We start from the raw sequence: 17,736 nt of genomic DNA, 5'->3' as shown, positions 1-17,736 counted from the left end.
TCTTGGCAGTAAGTTGTCGCCCATATTATTTGCCAAGAGAGTTCACCAGTGTTGTCTCGGCAACTGTTTATATTCCACCTTCAGCCATTGCTGAAAATGTATGTGATGCCATCAGTTCCGTTGTGGCTAAGCTACAAACCCAGCACCCCAATGCATTTGTGGCTATATCTGGTGATTTTAATCATGCCTCGCTCTCTGCTACACTTCCAACATTTCAACAGTTTGTCAGCTGCTCCACCAGAGAAAACAAGACATTGGATTTGTGTTATGCAATTGTAAAGAATGCATACATGTCCAAAGCTAGACCTCCTCTGGGACAATCAGATCCCAATCTTGTTTTTCTCTGCTCAGAATACGGACTGTGAGAAAATGGTAACAGGATGCCGAAGAAGCCCTGCAGAGTTGCTTTGAGACCACAGATTGGATGACTCTCTGCCAAGGATATGAAGAGAACATCAATGCCATGACTGGATGTGTCACTGACTATATAAACTTCTGTGTGGACAATATCATATCCACCAGAAGAGTGAGATGCTTCGCTAATAACAAACCCTGGATCACCAATGAACTGAAGAATATGCTAAATGAGAAAAAAGAGCCTTCAAGGAGGGAGACAGGGAATTATTGAGGAGTATACAGAAGCAACTGAAGAGACAGCAAAGGGCATACAGGAAGAAGCTGGAGAACAAACTACAGAGGAACAATATCAGAGATGTCTGGTCAGGGATGAAGAAGATCACAGGCTTCAAGCTGAGGAAGGATTGCACAGATGGCAGCCAGGACACAGCCAATGAACTGAACAAGTTCTTCAATAGGTTCTGTAACTAACCCTAAAATGACATCTTCTTTTGCTTGTATTTTAATTTGGCACAATGTGCCTTTATTTATAATCCGTTTTAACTTCCTGTTTGAATGAAATGCTTTTACTTTGAAGGGTATATTTCCTGTTCTAACAGTTAATGCAAGCTAGCTTAACAGCGATAAAACGGCCAAAGCAGCTTTGACGGAGATCTAATATGGATTTTGCTATCAGCAGCCCCCTTGATAGAGGCACAAGGTAAATTTATTATCTCAATGTACTTATCCATCCATTTTCTGAACCCACTTAGTCCACGTAGGCTCGCGGAGGGGCTGGTGCCTATCTCCAGCAGTCAACGGGCAAGTAGGCGGGGTACACCCTGGACAGAGAGCCAGTCCATCGCAGGGCAATACAGAGACACACAGAACAAACAACCATGCACACACAAACTCACACCTAGGGACAATTTAGACAGACCAATCAACCTAACAGTCATGTTTTTGGATGGTGGGAGGAAGCCGGAGTACCCGGAGAGAGCCCATGCATGCACAGGGCGAACATGCAAACTCCATGCAGAAAGATCCCAGGCCGGGAAGCGAACCCAGGACCTTCTTGCTGCAAGGCAACAGCTCTAACCACTGCGCCACTGCGCAGCCTTAATGTACTAATGTTTTAAAAAAGTTTTGTTATAAAATGGTTAGATCCAAATGCATTGATTTATTTTATAAAGCTAAGGAAATTGTAATTTATGGTGTATGTTGCAAACTGTTGTAAACTGTTAATAACAGTTGTATTGATGTAAGAGTATGGATCTATTTACATGGGTCTTTTTTGTACACATCTCCAGCTCTTACGGTGAAATTGAGGGTCATCGTCATTAAATCCAAAACTTCATCAGTAAAGTGTCATCCTTCATGTATGCTACAGGTTCAGGTCAGTAACAAACCCAGCATCTTCATCGCCTGTCCCCAGCCAATCAGACATCCCATCCTCCTCTGATCCAACATTTTCCTGTCACACGCCAGCTCTTTTGTCCTCTAACGCAGTCATGGACTCTTCTGGTTCTATAAATCTGTCTTCAATCAAGTCAGGAGATGCTGCTGCCCCATTTACCTCCCCCTCCCACCTATCTGTCTCTAGAAGTCAGGTGAAGGGGCAGCTGGAGAGACTGAACAGGAACAAGGCTTCAGGTCCAGATGGTGTCAGCCCCAGAGTACTGAAGGCCTGTGCAGAGCAGCTCTGTGGGATTCTGAAGCACCTCTTCAACCTCAGCCTGGCCCAGGAGAAGGTTCCAGTCCTGTGGAAGACATCCTGCCTTGTTACAGTTCCAAAGAAAACTCGCCCATCAGTCAATGACGACTACAGACCGGTTGCCCTGACATCCCACATCATGAAGGTCCTGGAGAGACTCCTGTTGGTCCACCTGAATAAGCGAACAGGACATATCAGGACCCGCTGCAGGTTTGCTTATCGCCATGGAGTTGGAGTTGAAGATGCCATCATCCAGCTGCTTCAATTCAATTCAATTCAAAAATATTTTATTAATCCCAGAGGGAAATTGATTAACCAACCCACTGTCATCTGGACAAAGCAGGCATCACTGTCTGGGTCATGTTCTTTGATTTCTCCAGTGCATTTAACACAATTCAATCTGATGTACTTTGCCAGAAACTCCAGAAGGCACAGGTGGGGAACTCAACTATCGCCTGGATTAAAGACTACCTGACAAACAGACCACAGTTTGTGAGGCTGAAGAACTGCATATCAATCACGGTGATCAGTAACATTGGAGCACCACAGGGGACTGTACTCTCACCATTCCTTTTCACCCTGTACACCTCAGACTTCCAGTACAAATCAGAGACCTGTCATCTACAGAAATACTCAGATGACTCTGCAGTCGTCGGGTGTATCAGAGATGGACAGGAAGCTGAGTACAGAGAGCTGGTGGAGTGCTTTGTGGCATGGTGTGGAAACAATCATCTGACCTTGAACGTGAACAAAACAAAGGAGATGATTTTAGACTTCAGAAGAAACAGGGTGCAGTCAAACACAGTTTCCATCATGGGAGAAGAAGTGGAGGTTGTTGAGGAATACAAATACCTTTGAGTTCACCTGGACAACAGACTGGACTGGAGAAAGAACAGCAAAGCCGTTTACAAGAAGGGACACAGCAGACTGCACTTCTTGAGGACGCTTAGGTCCTTCAATGTCTGTAGCAAGATGCTGCAGATCTTCTACAAGTCTGTTGTTAAGAGTGTAATCTCTTCAGCCATCGTCTGTTGGGGTAGCAGCATCAGAAGCAGGGACCTGAAAAGGCTAAACAGCCTAATAACAAAGGCTGGTTCTGTTCTGGGGACGACTGTGGAACCACTGGAGGAAACATTGCAAAGAAGGATTCTCCAGAGAATCAAGAAAATTATGGACAACCCTGAGCATTCTCTTCAGAAGACTGTCCAACAACGGAAGAGTGTCTTCAGTCAGAGGCTTCTTCAGTTTCGCTGCAACACTGACCACTACTGAAGATCCTTCCTGCCCACAGCCATTGTAATATACAATAACTCTTTGATGAATTGATTATTATTATTATTATTATTATTATTATTATTATTATTATTATGAGCTACTACAGCAATCAATTTCCCTCTGGGATTAATAAAGTATTTTTGAATTTGAATTTAATAAAGATAATTTTAGCACATACTGGCTCAAGTGTTTTTAATTAAAATTAAATTAGGATTAACTTACTTAGTTTCCCTTTATTCAGTATTGGCAAACTACCAATTTCCACATTGCGAGCATTCTTTAATTTGATGTAGTTTTGAGACAACACATGTGCAAAATGTTCCCTTTTCTCTACATAGTTTTTGAGAACAAAAATGACTAAAAATGTCAGAATTAAAGACAACATTTTTCCAACTTCCCTCAGATCACTTCGACTCTGACGACCCCTACTGACATAAACTATAAACAAAGTTTAAGTATAAACACCAAGGTGTCTTATCAAATCAAATGCACTTCTTTTCTCATTCATTATTTTAGTTCTGCAATAAATTAAAAAGAACATTATAAGCTTGTTAATGTGCTCTTTTCCTCAGAATCTATCAGCTACAGTTCTGGGCACTGCATTTAACATTTACATGTTAGGATTAATTTTAATGGTGGATGATTTTACTTTTTTTTTTTTTTTTACATTCTTGTCATTGCTTGCATCAGTCTGTGGTCCCAATCGTCACACGATTTGTTTTGTTGTTTTTACAGTTTTTGCCATCTGCATGAAACAACCCAAGCAACACCCGCCTCTGTTCACACGTGTGCAGCACTGCCGCATTTCTCCCTCTGATAGGATCTGCACAGTTTCCAGGTCACGGATTTGACAAACGAGTTGCTTTTCATCCCATCATGTCAGTTTCCCCCGAGGCAATCCCCGAAACAGGGAGGTCTTCACTGCCAAGAGCAAGTCAACTGTATTTGCTGTAATGCCAATAAAAGCATTAAAGCAATCACTCGACTCTCATTTAACCAACTAGCAGTTTTTTATTAAAATAAAACAGCATAGATTAAAGTCATGAGGTTGGTCCAAAAAGAGAAACATTCAGGGAATGCATCATCTCTCAGAAAGTCGTCTTTGTTTTGGTGAGGGTGGATGAGTCGCGTTCCTACGTCTCTGTTCTGTCGCTTTCAACACAACTGATCATTCTCAGGACTTACAGACATTTACTAAAGTGTTTTATTATTTTTTCTTATAATGTAATAAATATTTAATTTTCTTTGTTAATGACAAACATGACATTTTACAAACACAGACAAAAGTAAAGGCATAAATTCTGTGTCTAAAACATCCATTATTAAAGAATTAACTGCTGGAAACATGAAAACATTTAAAATCCGTAACAGGTCTTGTACTTACTTATCTTTAAAAAAATCAACATGAGTTATAATTATGGATTTTTATAAAAGGTATGGGAAACGCATTTAATCAGTACATTTATAGTGGCCTGTTGTAGGAATGAATGCCTTGCAAGCCGTACTCAGGGCAAAAAAAAAAAAAAAAAAAAACAAACAACAACACCCAGAATCGCTTAGATCAGCGTGGACAAGCCAGATTTGGAGTCTTATTTCCTGATATTTAGACAGTTCGCCTCTGATTGGATAACAGCACTACCACTGCCTTGCAACATGGATTTTTTTATCCCCACAAATAACACAAGCCTGAATAAGTTCTGCTGTGTGGTGGAGTTGCTAATGGTTAGCTTCTACCAGTAGGGACATTCGCTGCTGTCTCCTGGACACTAAACCAACAACAGCCTTCTCCGTCATGAGCCAAGATGGGTGAGTCCATGAATGCTCAGTGACAGTGTGACGTACATCTGTCAGGGTTTTCAAATCCTAGAGTTTCACCATCTCAGAAGTTAATGCAGAAGGTAGGTGGAGGAGACCTTTTTCATGTTCAGCCTGCAAGAAAAACTCACAGTGACCTATAGAGCTCCGGACGTCACGTCACTCTCAGAGAGTAGAAGCCATGTTGGCAGGCAACAAACGTAAACAAAATGAACGGGATCGGCTTGAATTTTACTCCGCTGGACTTTACTTCACACTTTAAAACTGAAAAACTCATTTTTTATAGTCAGAAATTAAATAGACTAAACATCTCCGACCCTTACAATGCCCCTGGGATACTTTTTAAAAACGCCAGATGCTGTCGGAGCGGACTTCGGACCTGGCTGGGGAACCCCTTGGGATTCCCCCGGAGGAGCTGGCTCAGGTGGCTGGGGAGAGGGAAGTCTGGGCCTCTCGCCGCTACTGCCCCCGTAACCCGACTCCGGATAAGCGGATGAAAATGGATGGATGGACAAATAACTGATTTACATGTAAGTAGTTTAAATAGAGTGCTGTGCTGTTTGAATGTATAAACTGAACGCCAAGAGAAATCACTAGTCTGATTTTTTTTTCCGTGAATAAAATAAATATGTAAGTCAGGAGCGTCTCAGGATCTGTCTGAGATCTGTCTCGGTGAGACAGATAATAGCAATCCAAAGTGCTTTTTATGTGTGATCTGACACTTGATCAACCATTGCTTAAAAATTAAATACAGCTTAGCCGGTTAATTGCTGTGATCATAAAACATGTAAACGGCAGCACGCAGAACTCACGAGGCAACGTTTTACGTGATGTTTACTTGCTGTTATGAGTAATAAGACAGAAAAAGCCACGCCAAAATAAGTTTAGGAAGCCCACTAAGAATCGTAATAAAAGCATTTAAAATAAATACAATACACAGTTGAGGAAACGTTGGTTTAAGTACCTGATAAGAAGTGGTCGCTGCATTAATGAAAACCTTTACTCTCGGGATCCCACAGTTTCATTTTAGCCCGGTCACTAGTGCGTTTAATTACAATGATCCAACGTTTGCGGCGCTCCGGATCTTGGGGAATCCTGTAGAAGGCTCATTCCTTATGTCATCTGCGTCTGTTCTGCATCCTGGGGCACAACAGGAATCTACCGTATTTCCTGTCTGATTGAGTTTTCTGACAATAACAAATAGCCCAGCTGCCGGCTTCTGCCTGCCAATATGGCGCCATTTCGATTTGAACTGTTGCATGCCGGGAGAAGTGACGTCAACTCCCGGAGCTCTATTATAATCAGAAATAATCACTAAAACGTTTTTAGAGCTCCACACCTTAAAGCCTTAGATAGGTTTGAGGTTTGTAGTTGTAGAAGTTTGCATCCCACCTTTCTGAGCTTTCCAGCAATCGTCTGCCAGAAAACATGACTGCTGCTATAAACACCTGAGTGGGGGAGGATTTAAACATCTGTGGGGAGGGCTGCAGACATGCAGCAAAAAGAGATGGTTACAACAATTCCCAAATATCAGAAGAACTGGACACAGGTCTGAAGTGACAACTAAAAACAATTATTTTAAAAGGAAACTTGTGGCATTTCATGATAAAAATGCAAGCGAGTGTATTCCATGTTTCTTGTGTTTCAAGAATTTCAGGAGATCATGGTGACCCATCTTTGTTTCTGAATGTTTCTAGAGCCACACCTACAAAACAGACCCTCAAAAACACTAACAAGTGGTTATTCATTCACATATGTGAGAAAGAAAAGGACTTAGTTTCATGGAGAAACTACAGTCAGTTTTCAGATGTTAGGCAAAAAAAGGGAGTTGGTGTATGAGTCTTTGTCCTCTTCTTCATCGTGCCTTTTCTGATCCTCCAGAAGTTTGTCCAGCAGGTTGGATGATTCTGATTCTTCTTCTGTCTCTTCACTCAAAGATTGCTCTTGTGGTTCTGGGTCCAGCTGATCCTCTGAATGATGTGGGAGGTCCACGATTTGGGGCTGAGGGTTTACACCCTGGGCATCAAGTTGAGGGATCACAGAGGTTAAAGGCAAGGACAAGGGCATGTGGATGAGAGGGGATGCTGAACCAGGAGGAAACTGGACTCCTGGATTGGGTAAAGTAGATATGGTGGTGAGGGGCTGGGCCCACAGAGGGTAGGCTAGCCCCGAATCTGGGAACTCCACTGAAGAGAGGGATGATTGGCCGGGGGCCACTGGTATCTGAAAGGAAAATGTATTCAGTTTTTATTAAAACTTAAAGACTGACCAGAAAACAAAAGAAAATCTACAGCTTACAGACCAATGTTGCTCTCTCGGTCTAAAACACTGAGACTTTTTATCACAACAACATGTAATACGATTGTTGCATCAATATGATTTTTTTTTCTTTTGCAAGCTCTAGTAAAGCAAAATAAATAAATATAAATATACACAGTAAGCCTAGCCTCTCTGTTCCAAACACACCCTGAGAACATGGCATAAAACATAACCAATGACAGATAAAATTTAGAACAATATTCAAGTTTCAAGAGCAAAACGGTCCCAAACAAGTCCTGACTACATATGACTAAACCTTTTCAGATGATGGATGTTTCTCTTTTGAAAACCCTTGATTTATTGATTTCATGTATAAAAATGAAATCTTGAATTTGTTGTCAAAATCTGTCAACTTTATCCATTCATCTTTTTTGTCAGTAAATGCCTCTTAAACTGAACAAGCTCTCTCATCTGATGTTGACAATAGTGGACACACAGACAGGAATATCTGCATGTGCAACAGTGATTTACATTGATATGTTGTTGGGTGTTCCAGGCCAGCTCCAAACAGTGCTGCAGAAGTGTTTACAGATAAGGTGTCTCTTTTATTTATTGTGATTGCAAGTCAAACTTGAACATTTAGATTTTAGTACAAAAGGTAATTAATTTCAGTAATTATGCAGTGAAACTAGTATATGAGATGGAATCATTCCATGCAAAGTCAGACATTTTAAGCCTTTGTTATAATTGTGATGACTATGGCTTACTGCTTAAGAAAACCCCAAATTTTAAAGTTAGAATGTTGTGAAAAGGTTCAATTCTCTGCCTTCTTCCGATCAGAGACGAGCTCCTGCCCCAAGTGGAGGAGGGTGGGTATGTCAGGGCCTTGTTCACAAATGAGGGCAGGAGATCGACGGACGGATTGGTGCTGCATCTGCAGTGATGTGAGCATTGCACCAGTCTGTTATGTTGAAGAGAGAGTGCAGATGGAAGGCGAAGCTTTTGGTTTTTTGGTTGATCAACATTCCCATGGTCAGAAAAAGCGATCACGAATATAAGCGGCTGAAATGAGTTTTCTCCGCGGGGTGGCTGGGCTCTCCCTTACCCCGGCTTTCCACGGGAGCCGTCAGCAGCACGTTACTGCAGCAGCACGTCATAGCTGCTGATAGGACCCGCTGTGGTCAACAGAACCTTTTCCACTGGAGCCGTCAGCAGCGCGAGTTGGCCGCGTCTCAGGAGCAGCATGTCGCGGCCTTTACGCGCCGGTTCTATTTCCTACGCGCGACGCCTCTGAAACGGGTCAAGTTCGACATTTTTTTTGGGAAGGAAAGACAGGAAATCGGACGCGGAAATGGAGAGAAGCTACCGAGATTTTCAGAATAAAGAACGTACTGCCTTCCGGTTGCTTTACTTTAAAAAAAGTTACTAACTGTGCGGCCCCGTGAGAAGTTATCACCTAGCTAGCGGTCTCCTTTGTTTTTCAGGTCCGTATTGGCGATTATAAAACAGACAGAACATAAAACACAAACCATGTTGTAGTTTTCTCCTGCTTGTTGTTGTGTTTACTGACGAAGTCACTCGTGTGACTTCGTGCTCGGTCGGTGACAGCTGCTCCCCTGCTGCTTCGCGTCTCGTGGGAAGGGCCAAGCAGCAGCTTACGCGAGCAAGACGTGCTGCTGCAGTAACGTGCTGCTGACGGCTCCCGTGGAAACCTGGGGTTAGAGATAGGGTGCGAAGCTTGGTCATCCGGGAGGGGCTCGTTGTAGACCCGCTGCTCCTCGACATCGAGATTAGCCAATTGAGGTGGCTCGGGCATCTAGTCAGGATGCCTCTTGGTCGCCTCCTTTGTGAGGTTTTTCGGGCATGTCCAATCGGGAGGACACCTAAAGGAAGACCCAGGACACCATGGGGTGGACTATGTCTCTCAGCTGGCCAGGGAACACCTTAGGATTCCCCCAGAGGAGCTGCTCCAGGTATCCGGGAAGAGGGAAGTCTTGCCCTCCCAGCGTACGCTACTGCCCCTGCGACCCGACCCCGGATAAGTGGTTGAAAATGGATGGATGGATTTATTTTGATGCAGGTCATAGCTTCAGTGATAAACTGTTTTGAATGTTACTGCTGAAAGGATATTGTGGATGTGCTTAAATGTTCTAAATAAGTGGTGGGGACACAGAAAGTCCCTCACAGCTGTATTGGTTTGAAATTTCAATGAACCTCGACTTGACCTGCTCCACCTGTAGGCTTTATAACTTTACAACAACGTCCCCATTAACTCCTTTGTCTGTTTTATTTATGCTATCTGAAAATCTCTGAAGCTCACACTGAGGAAGAGTGATGGGGCTGTAAGAGCCTTGTGATTTTTATCGTGAGAGGTGCTGTATTAAAACATTTTCACCCCTCTTTTGTGTGTGTGTGTGTGTGTGTGTGTGTGTGTGTGTGTGTGTGTGTGTGTGTGTGTGTGTGTGTGTGTGTGTGTGTGTGTGTGTGTGTGTGTGTGTGTGTGTGTGTGTGCGTGTGTGTGCATGTTAACACAACAGCTGGTGTTTCTCTCAACACTCTGCAAAACCCATCAGTGGATGACCTGCAAAGGCGTGTAAATGGATGATTTTTTTTCTTAAAAGCAAGTGTTTGTTTCAGTTAAAGTGTCATCACAATGAAAGGTCCTAACACCATTGTGTATGAACAAGAGAGACATACAGCTCTGTCATGTTCTTCTCCTATCTCTGGCACCTACTTCACACTGGAAGCATCAGTGATGCGGAACGGCAGCGCAACGGTTTACTTGCAGCTTCCGTTGCGTGCCAGTGCATACTGGGAGAATCTCAGCCACAGAGCAGCTTCTCTGCCGCTCTTCTTGCTGGATTCTCAAGATCACAAAATCAGTCAAGACTTCATAGGTCATGGTTTGTTTATGCCATCTGCCATTAAACTGAAAAGAAGGAAATTGCATTTGGTATTGCTGTTTGATGTCATATATGATGTTGTTCCTCTCCACTGCCAGGATTAAAGCCATGAAAAAAAAAACCACACTGCTGCACTTCTGGAATGATACTGGGAGTAAGTAAGCCACTAGGTCACTTGTATTGACATAATCTATATATATTTGAAATTGCTTCGCTGCAATAGTCTTATTTTTAAAATTACTGGGGGGGGGGGGGGTTACTCTGAAACCGTTTATGATTTCTTGTCTAGCACTGTGTTAACTGCAGAAATTGTGTCCCAGAAGTGGCTCGTGGCTAAAATAGATCCTGATCCTATTGCCGTGAGCCGGGGTGAGTACTCGCTCTCACAAACTATCTCTGAGTATGTTCAGAGGAGAGGGAGCGGCAGCTGCACCACATCGGATGATTAGCGGGTCGATGGAGCGAGTCTTCTACTAAAGGAGATGGTGAACACAGCTCGACGCCGGATGATTACTGCGACTTGGTAGTGCCCAGCCCTAGCTCTAGCTCTCTTGGTTTCTCGTGATTACTCTCTGTGTATTTTTGGCTCTTGTACATTTTTGGACCTTGTGTAATCTTTGTATTTTTGGACTCACCCACCTCAGGCTCTTCGCTCATCTGGAACTACTCACTCGAACTCCATAGGACTCCTGGACTCCGCATGCAGCCACGTTCATCATCCTCCTCCCAGACCGCCCCGCTCTCACTCTCAAGCCCTGCGCTCCCTCTCCAGCTCAGGAGATCTCCCTTCTGGATCATCCCAGACTCTCTACCTCCCCTCATTACCCAAACCAGATCATCTCCTGTAAGTCCCCTCTCAGTATTCCTGCCTCAACTGTTTCATGATAAATGACCCGCACTTGTATAGCTCCTCTCAGAGTAAGGACACCAAAGCGCTTTACACTACAGTGTATCATTCATCCATTCACACACACATTCATACACTGGTGAGGATGAGCTACGATGTAGCCACAGCTGCCCTGGGGCGCACTGACAGAGGCGAGGCTGCCGAGCACAGGCGCCACCGGACCCTCTGACAACCACCAGCAGGCAAGGTGGGTTAAGTGTCTTGCCCAAGGACACAACAGCAGCATTCTTTGTCCGGAGCCGGGATCGAACCTGCAATCTTCCGATTACTGGACAACCCGCTCAACCTGTTGAGCTGCAGCTGCCCCCAAAATTACATGCCAAGCTGACTGCACAACCACTTCGCCACTACATCTTTATCACGTGGACTCACCTCTGGTTTGCTCTCCCTCAGACCCTGGTTCCCGTATTCTTCCCCTAAACTGCTGGAATTCTCAGCGCGCCCTAAGTTCCCCTTAAATTGTTCTCTCCCAGGTATCTTCCTCGACTCCACCCGTGTGCTTTTATTCTCCCGCCGACTGACGCCAGCTGAGAGCCGGTACGACGTCGGGGACAGGGAGCTGCTCGCAGTGAAGCTCGCCCTCGAGAAGTGGCGGCACTGGTTGGAAGGAGCAGAGAAGCCATTATCTGGACGGACCACAAAAATCTGGTTTACCTGAAGGAGGCAAAGAGACTCAACCCCGTCAATACAGGTGGTCCTTGTTTTTCTCCCGGTTTTATTTCCAAATCTCATATTGCCCAGGTTCAAAAAACACAAAACCCAATGCCCTGTCCAGGCAGTACACTCCCGACCAAGAGGCAGAACCCTCCACCATCCTTAACCCGGCGTGCATTGCAGGTGGAGTCACCTGAGACATCAGGGACCAGGTGTTGGAGGCCCACAAGAATGACCCAGGTCCAGGGCATGCCCCCCGGACAGACTGTATGTACCACAAACCCTTAGGAGTAAGGTGGTCCACTGGGCCCATACAGGCAAGTTTTGCTTTCACCCTGGAGTGGGATGCACCATTCCACTCATTAAACGCAGTTTTTGGTGGCCATCTATGTATAGAGACGTCAAGGACTATATTTCAGGTTACCACACGTGTGCTCAGCAGAAAGGAGACCATCGTCCTCCTTCAGGTCTGTTTTGCCCACTACTGACTTCTTCTCGCCCCTGGTTCTATATAGCCCTGGACTTTGTATATGTATTACCCGGCTCACATGGTTACTCCGCAATACTCACCATTGTCGACCAATTTTCCAAAGCATGTCACCTGGTTCTTCTCAAATCTCTTCCCTCCTCTGCTGTCACTGCTCAATTACTCAAACACATTTTCCGTTTACATGGCATCCCCGAGGAGATCTTATCAGATCGCGGACCCCAGTTCATCTCGAAGGTCTGGAAGGAGTTCGCGGAGACCCTGGGGGCCAGGGTCGCTCTCACTTCGGGTTACCATCTGCAGTCCAATGGCCAATGCGAACAGATGAATCAAGAGCTGGGTGCCATGCTACAATGTGTCTGCTCTGCTCATCCCTCTTCCTGGAGTTCCCACCTCGCCTGGGTGAAATACGCCCACAGCAGCCACATCTCCACAGCCCCAAGTCAATCCCCATTTGAGTCCTCTGTCGGTTACCAACCTTCACTCTTCCTTCTGCAGACATCAGTCACCTCCTCGGTTCCCCAGTTCCTCCGCAGTGCCAGGCGTGCCTGGTCCACAACCAAGGCAGCACTGGATCGCACGGACATCCTTAATAAGCAGTTGGCAGATCGGTGGCGGCGACCGGCTCCAGCCTACACTCCTGAGCAGAGTGTGTGGCTGTCATCAAAGGACGTTCCTCTGAAGGCCACCTCCCGGAAATTCATGCCGAGGTTCCTGGGTCCGTTCAGGGTCCTGGCGGTTCCCACTCCCTCCACGGTTCGGCTGGACCTCCCGCGCTCCCTCCGGGTTCACCCTGTCTTTCATGTCTCCCTCATGTGGGGGGGTGGGGGGTGGGGGGGATGAGTACTCGCTCTCACAAACTATCTCTGAGTATGTTCACAGGAGAGGGAGCGGCAGCTGCACCACATCGGATGATTAGCGGTTTGAGGTAGCGGCAGTCGCATCGCATCAGCTGATTCAGCGGGTCTACTACTAAATGAGATGGTGAACCAGGGGCGGATTAAGGACTGAAGAAGATCCGGGGCTTAACACACGCGCGCACGCACACACACACACACACAAGCGCGTGTGCGTGCACGCACGTGACACGCACTAGTCAACATCATTGACATACATACTCTTTATATTTGTCTTGTACCACATAATTTTTAATCTGAAGCTACATATTAAGCATATTCAGGGCAGAATATTGTTCCTGTTAGTGTTTAGTGTGAGATGATAGTAAATATTCCCTTTCTTTCTCCATCAACGTTACCTGATAGTAAACTAACTTTAGGCAAACCAGCAGCACAACAAATATTTTCAAATAAGACTCACAAACCTGAGTCAAAACCAGTCTCATCAAAGCTGGGGTCCTGTTGCGGTATTTTTGGTCCAAAAACGTCCTTATGTCCATCTTCACTCATGCGTTTCAGGCAGAGTGTAGAAAAAAACAGGCACTGCAGAAGAAGCCGGCTGCTGAAGGGCTTCTTCAGTGGTGGAGGCTCAGGCAGGCTGTGTACAAACTACTGCTAGCTGCGCCCTCTCTGTTGGACTTTGGTACTGCATGTTACTTCCACGTTTGATATCCGGGGCTTTTCATTAAAGATTCGGGGCTTCAGCCCAAGTAGCCGGGCCTAACGCCACCCCTGTGGTGAACACAGTTCGACGCCAGATGATTACTACGACTTGGTAGTGCCCAGCCCTAGCTCTAGCTCTCTTGGTTTCTCGTGATTAGTCTCAGTGTAGTTTTGGCTCTTGTATGTTTTTGGACCTTGTGTAATCTTTGTATTTTTGGACTCACCCACCTCAGGCTCTTCGCTCATCTGGAACTACTCACTCGAATCCATAGGACTCCTGGACTCCGCATTCAGCCACGTTCATCATCCTCCTCAAAGACCGTCCCGCTCACACTCTCAAGCCCTGCGCTCCCTCTCCAGCTCAGGAGATCTCCCTTCTGGATCATCCCCGGCTCTCTACCTCCCCTCATTACCCAAACCAGATCATCTCCCGTAAGTTCCCTCTCAGTGTTTCTGCCTCGACTGTTTATCTCCTGGACTCACCTCTGGTTTGCTCTCCCTCTTCCCCTGATCCGCTGGAATTCTCAGCGCGCCCTAAGTTCCCCTTTAATAATAAATTCTGTTTTACTTACCTTCATTCTGTGTATGGAGTTGTGATTCTGCATGTCTGGGGTTAGACTCATGCCAAAAACCATGACACTTATCTTTAGCAGTGAAGCGTGTTGCTTCTGGGATAGGCCTGAAAATTCCCATGTCGCTGCTAAATAACCCCATAGAATATGATGGATGAATTTTAAGCAGTGACATTCCTCTGCCGTTCCGTGCCACTGATGTTTCCAGTGTGAAGTACACTGTCAATCCAAATTGTTGAAAATATTCAAATATTTTGAGTAGGTGAAACTCATAATAATAAAAATAATAATGTGTTTAGTTAGTTCAGCCTTTTATTTGTTTTAAGTGCATAGAACTCAAACGTTTGAATTAAACTGAACTATTTCCTTTTTTATTAAGCGTAACCTAAATAAATTAATAATGAACAACTTAACTGGAATGAGTAAACATAACTAATAAGTGATGAATTTATAATTTTATGCTCAATTTTTTTCCCTCTTCACGTCACCTGAAAGTGTGTTTGATAAACAGACTTAAATATTTTTTTTTTATATATTTGTTCTTAGTTATTACTTTGTTCAGTGTTGCAAATGTGGTGTTACTTGTTGTGCCATGTTGGCACCATAAATGAAGAGTTTGGTCAAGGGAATGACCACGCTGTGATGTTCCTCTATTAATAACGATTTGGTGGTTTATGCCAAGTCCTCTGGACTTGGCTTTGGGCAACCATGGGTGTGTGAGGCATTCAGTGTTTGTGTTAGTTTCCACCTTCACTCTTCACCTGCCTGCCACTGTGCTTTATTAAGTAAATTCAAATTATCTGGGTTAACAGTAGCATTGTTAAAAGTATTTTATATTTTGATATAATGTCCTGAAATCCTGTCCTTAAAAGTTATGAACAGAATTGATGACAAAGGGCAACCTTGATGGAGTACAACTCTCACTGGAAATGAGATTGACTTACTGCCTAACCAAGCTCTAACACCTGTCATACAGGGGCCTAACTGCCTGTATCAAGTGGCTTGGTACTCTATACTCTCAAAGTACCCCCCTTCTCCAATCCACAAAACACATATAGATTGGTTGGTTGGGCGAACTCCCATGCACCAGAGGTGTGACCAAGTCACTGCTTTGCAAGTCACAAGTAAGTCACAAGTAAGTCACAAGTCTTTCCAGTGAAGTCTCGATTCACGTCCAAGTCAAAGACAACCAAGTCCAAGTCGAGTCCAAAGTCAAAGATGTGGAAGTCCAAGTCAAGCCTAAGTCTTTAACTTTGAATTTTCAAGTCATAATCAAGTCATTTGTCAACTTTAATTTAATGGCAATGATAATAAATAAATAAATTCCAGAAATAAAGCTTCTTAAAGCTTCATTTATTTGCTCCAACAAGCAGAAAGTGCAACTGAAACTGTTTATAAACAAAGTGCTGCTGCATTTAGCAGAACAAGATCAAACCCAGAGCCAAGAATGATTTATGATTTTTGTCCATGTCGAGTCACTTTTGTGCTAAAATATCAAATATGCTCAAGTCATCATCAAGTCAACAGATGTAAATCGATTCAAGTCGCAAGTCATTGGCGTTCAAGTCCAAGTCAAGTCGTAAGTCTTTATACATTTTATCAAGTCACGTCAGAAGTCATTCAAATAAAGACTCGAGTCCACGCCTCTGCCATGCACCCTCCAGAAACCCCTCAAGAGTATAGAGCTGGTCCGGTGTTCCCCGGCCAGGACAAAAACTACATTGCTCCTTCTGACCCCAAGCTTCAACAAACTGACAGACCCTCCTCTCCAGAACCCTGGAATAGTCCTTACCAGGGAGGCTCAGGAGTGTGAACGCCTTTTAGTTGGAACACACCTTTTTAAGTGGAATTACTGAAATAAATTGAGTTTGCACCAGATTCAGATTTTTTGAGTTTCACCAAAATAAAAAGGTTAAAATGCAACACTAGCGGCTACTTTCAGACATTTATTTAGTCGAGTTGACTCATCTGGCTCTGTATATCCACTGAACACAGCTAAACTCCACTGCTGTAGATCAACTATATCTGTTTATAGTTTTATGGTCTTTGCACAATCTCAGCAGCTCTATTCTAGACATTTTCAGAATCAGCCATTTCCGGGCTCTGTCATTTTTATGTAAACAGGCTGTTGCTGGCCACGCTAATCCACATCCTGAGTTGCTGCCATGAGGTGAAGAACTTTAGGAGGGGCTCAGAAAACTTCTTAGTGCAGGGGCCTCCTTTGTTCTATGCTAAGTTCCCTTATTGTGATGTCACAAAAAGGGATATTTTCAAATGGCTTGTAGAAGCACCTGGTTTTTAATTATGTCCGGAGGTGTATAGAGTCAAAAAGGGAGATGTTCATAATACGTTGCCTTTATTCAAAATATTTATCATAATGTCTTATCTTTGGTTCTAAATCTGATTTTAGGTTACCATTAGGATCTCCTACTCACCCCAAAGTTAGTCAGCAGTGGTGTGTGAGTGTAGGTTAGCATGGTGTAGCTGGGGCACAGTGTCTGCATGTACACATCAGCAGCAAGGGCTGGGGCAGCAGGGTAGGCCAGAGTCTGAGCAGTGGGGTCCTGCTGGTTGTAGTCAGAAGGAGACCAGGCCATGACAGCAGGTTGCGGAGCAGCATTGGTGACAGAGGACATTGTTTTCCACCCAGCACACAGCAGCCCTTCATCACCAGCTGCAGCCAGCTCAGCTGAGGAACCAGCTGCAGCATCAGAGCCAAAACTTCCTGGGTATAAAACAGTGACGCATAGAAAACCTTCTTCCTTTCAGTTGATGTTTAATAAATGTTAGACACTTACCTTGTGTAAATGATGACTGATTGTTATGAGCCTCCACATCCTAACAAAAAGACAGATTACTTTAACAACAGCCAGGTGTAATGACCTTTAATGACCGGGTGTAAGCAGCATATTTGAGTTTGTAATTACAGCCTGACAGTTTATAAGTGGCTCGTGTCCCATTAGCTCTAATGCAAATCCAGCAATAGACACAAGCCTCTGTTAATGTCTACATCCAACCGCTGAAATCATAGTTGAGTTTGTGACGTTTGCACAAAAGCAAAATATGTTTAATGTTCAAAAACAGACCGCTGTGTAAAATTATTTCATCATTTGGTCTCTGCTGACATGGAACTGACCGAAGATCATCTGGAGGTTTGTAAATGTAAACATTTGGTATTTAACCATTCCAAAAAGACCACAGTGGATTCATGTCTTCCTCAGCCTTTGATTCTCAACAAGCTGTAACCTGATCAAG

At 44.3% G+C, this 17,736-nt stretch overlaps 1 protein-coding gene across 2 annotated transcripts in view; it reads right to left on the bottom strand.

Moving 5' to 3' along the window:
• Positions 1–4,509: 4,509 nt before the first annotated feature.
• The window catches only part of LOC107380764 (POU class 2 homeobox associating factor 1), a 33,589-nt gene continuing 20,362 nt past the window's right edge, over positions 4,510–17,736 (bottom strand). For both annotated transcript variants that reach the window (XM_015952096.3, XM_070543389.1), the window contains exons 3-5: positions 17,280–17,319; positions 16,917–17,206; positions 4,510–7,363 (exon numbers count right to left, since the gene is read on the bottom strand). In XM_015952096.3, the coding sequence (XP_015807582.3) occupies positions 6,944–7,363; positions 16,917–17,206; positions 17,280–17,319 (750 nt within the window). In that variant the 3' untranslated portion in view covers positions 4,510–6,943. The remainder of the gene's footprint in view (positions 7,364–16,916; positions 17,207–17,279; positions 17,320–17,736) is intronic.

The sequence above is a fragment of the Nothobranchius furzeri genome, chromosome 13 (genome assembly GCF_043380555.1).
Source record: "Nothobranchius furzeri strain GRZ-AD chromosome 13, NfurGRZ-RIMD1, whole genome shotgun sequence".
NCBI classification, from domain to species: domain Eukaryota; kingdom Metazoa; phylum Chordata; class Actinopteri; order Cyprinodontiformes; family Nothobranchiidae; genus Nothobranchius; species Nothobranchius furzeri.
Note: the sequence above shows the minus strand (reverse complement) of the source record. Positions and strands in the feature narration are given on the sequence as shown.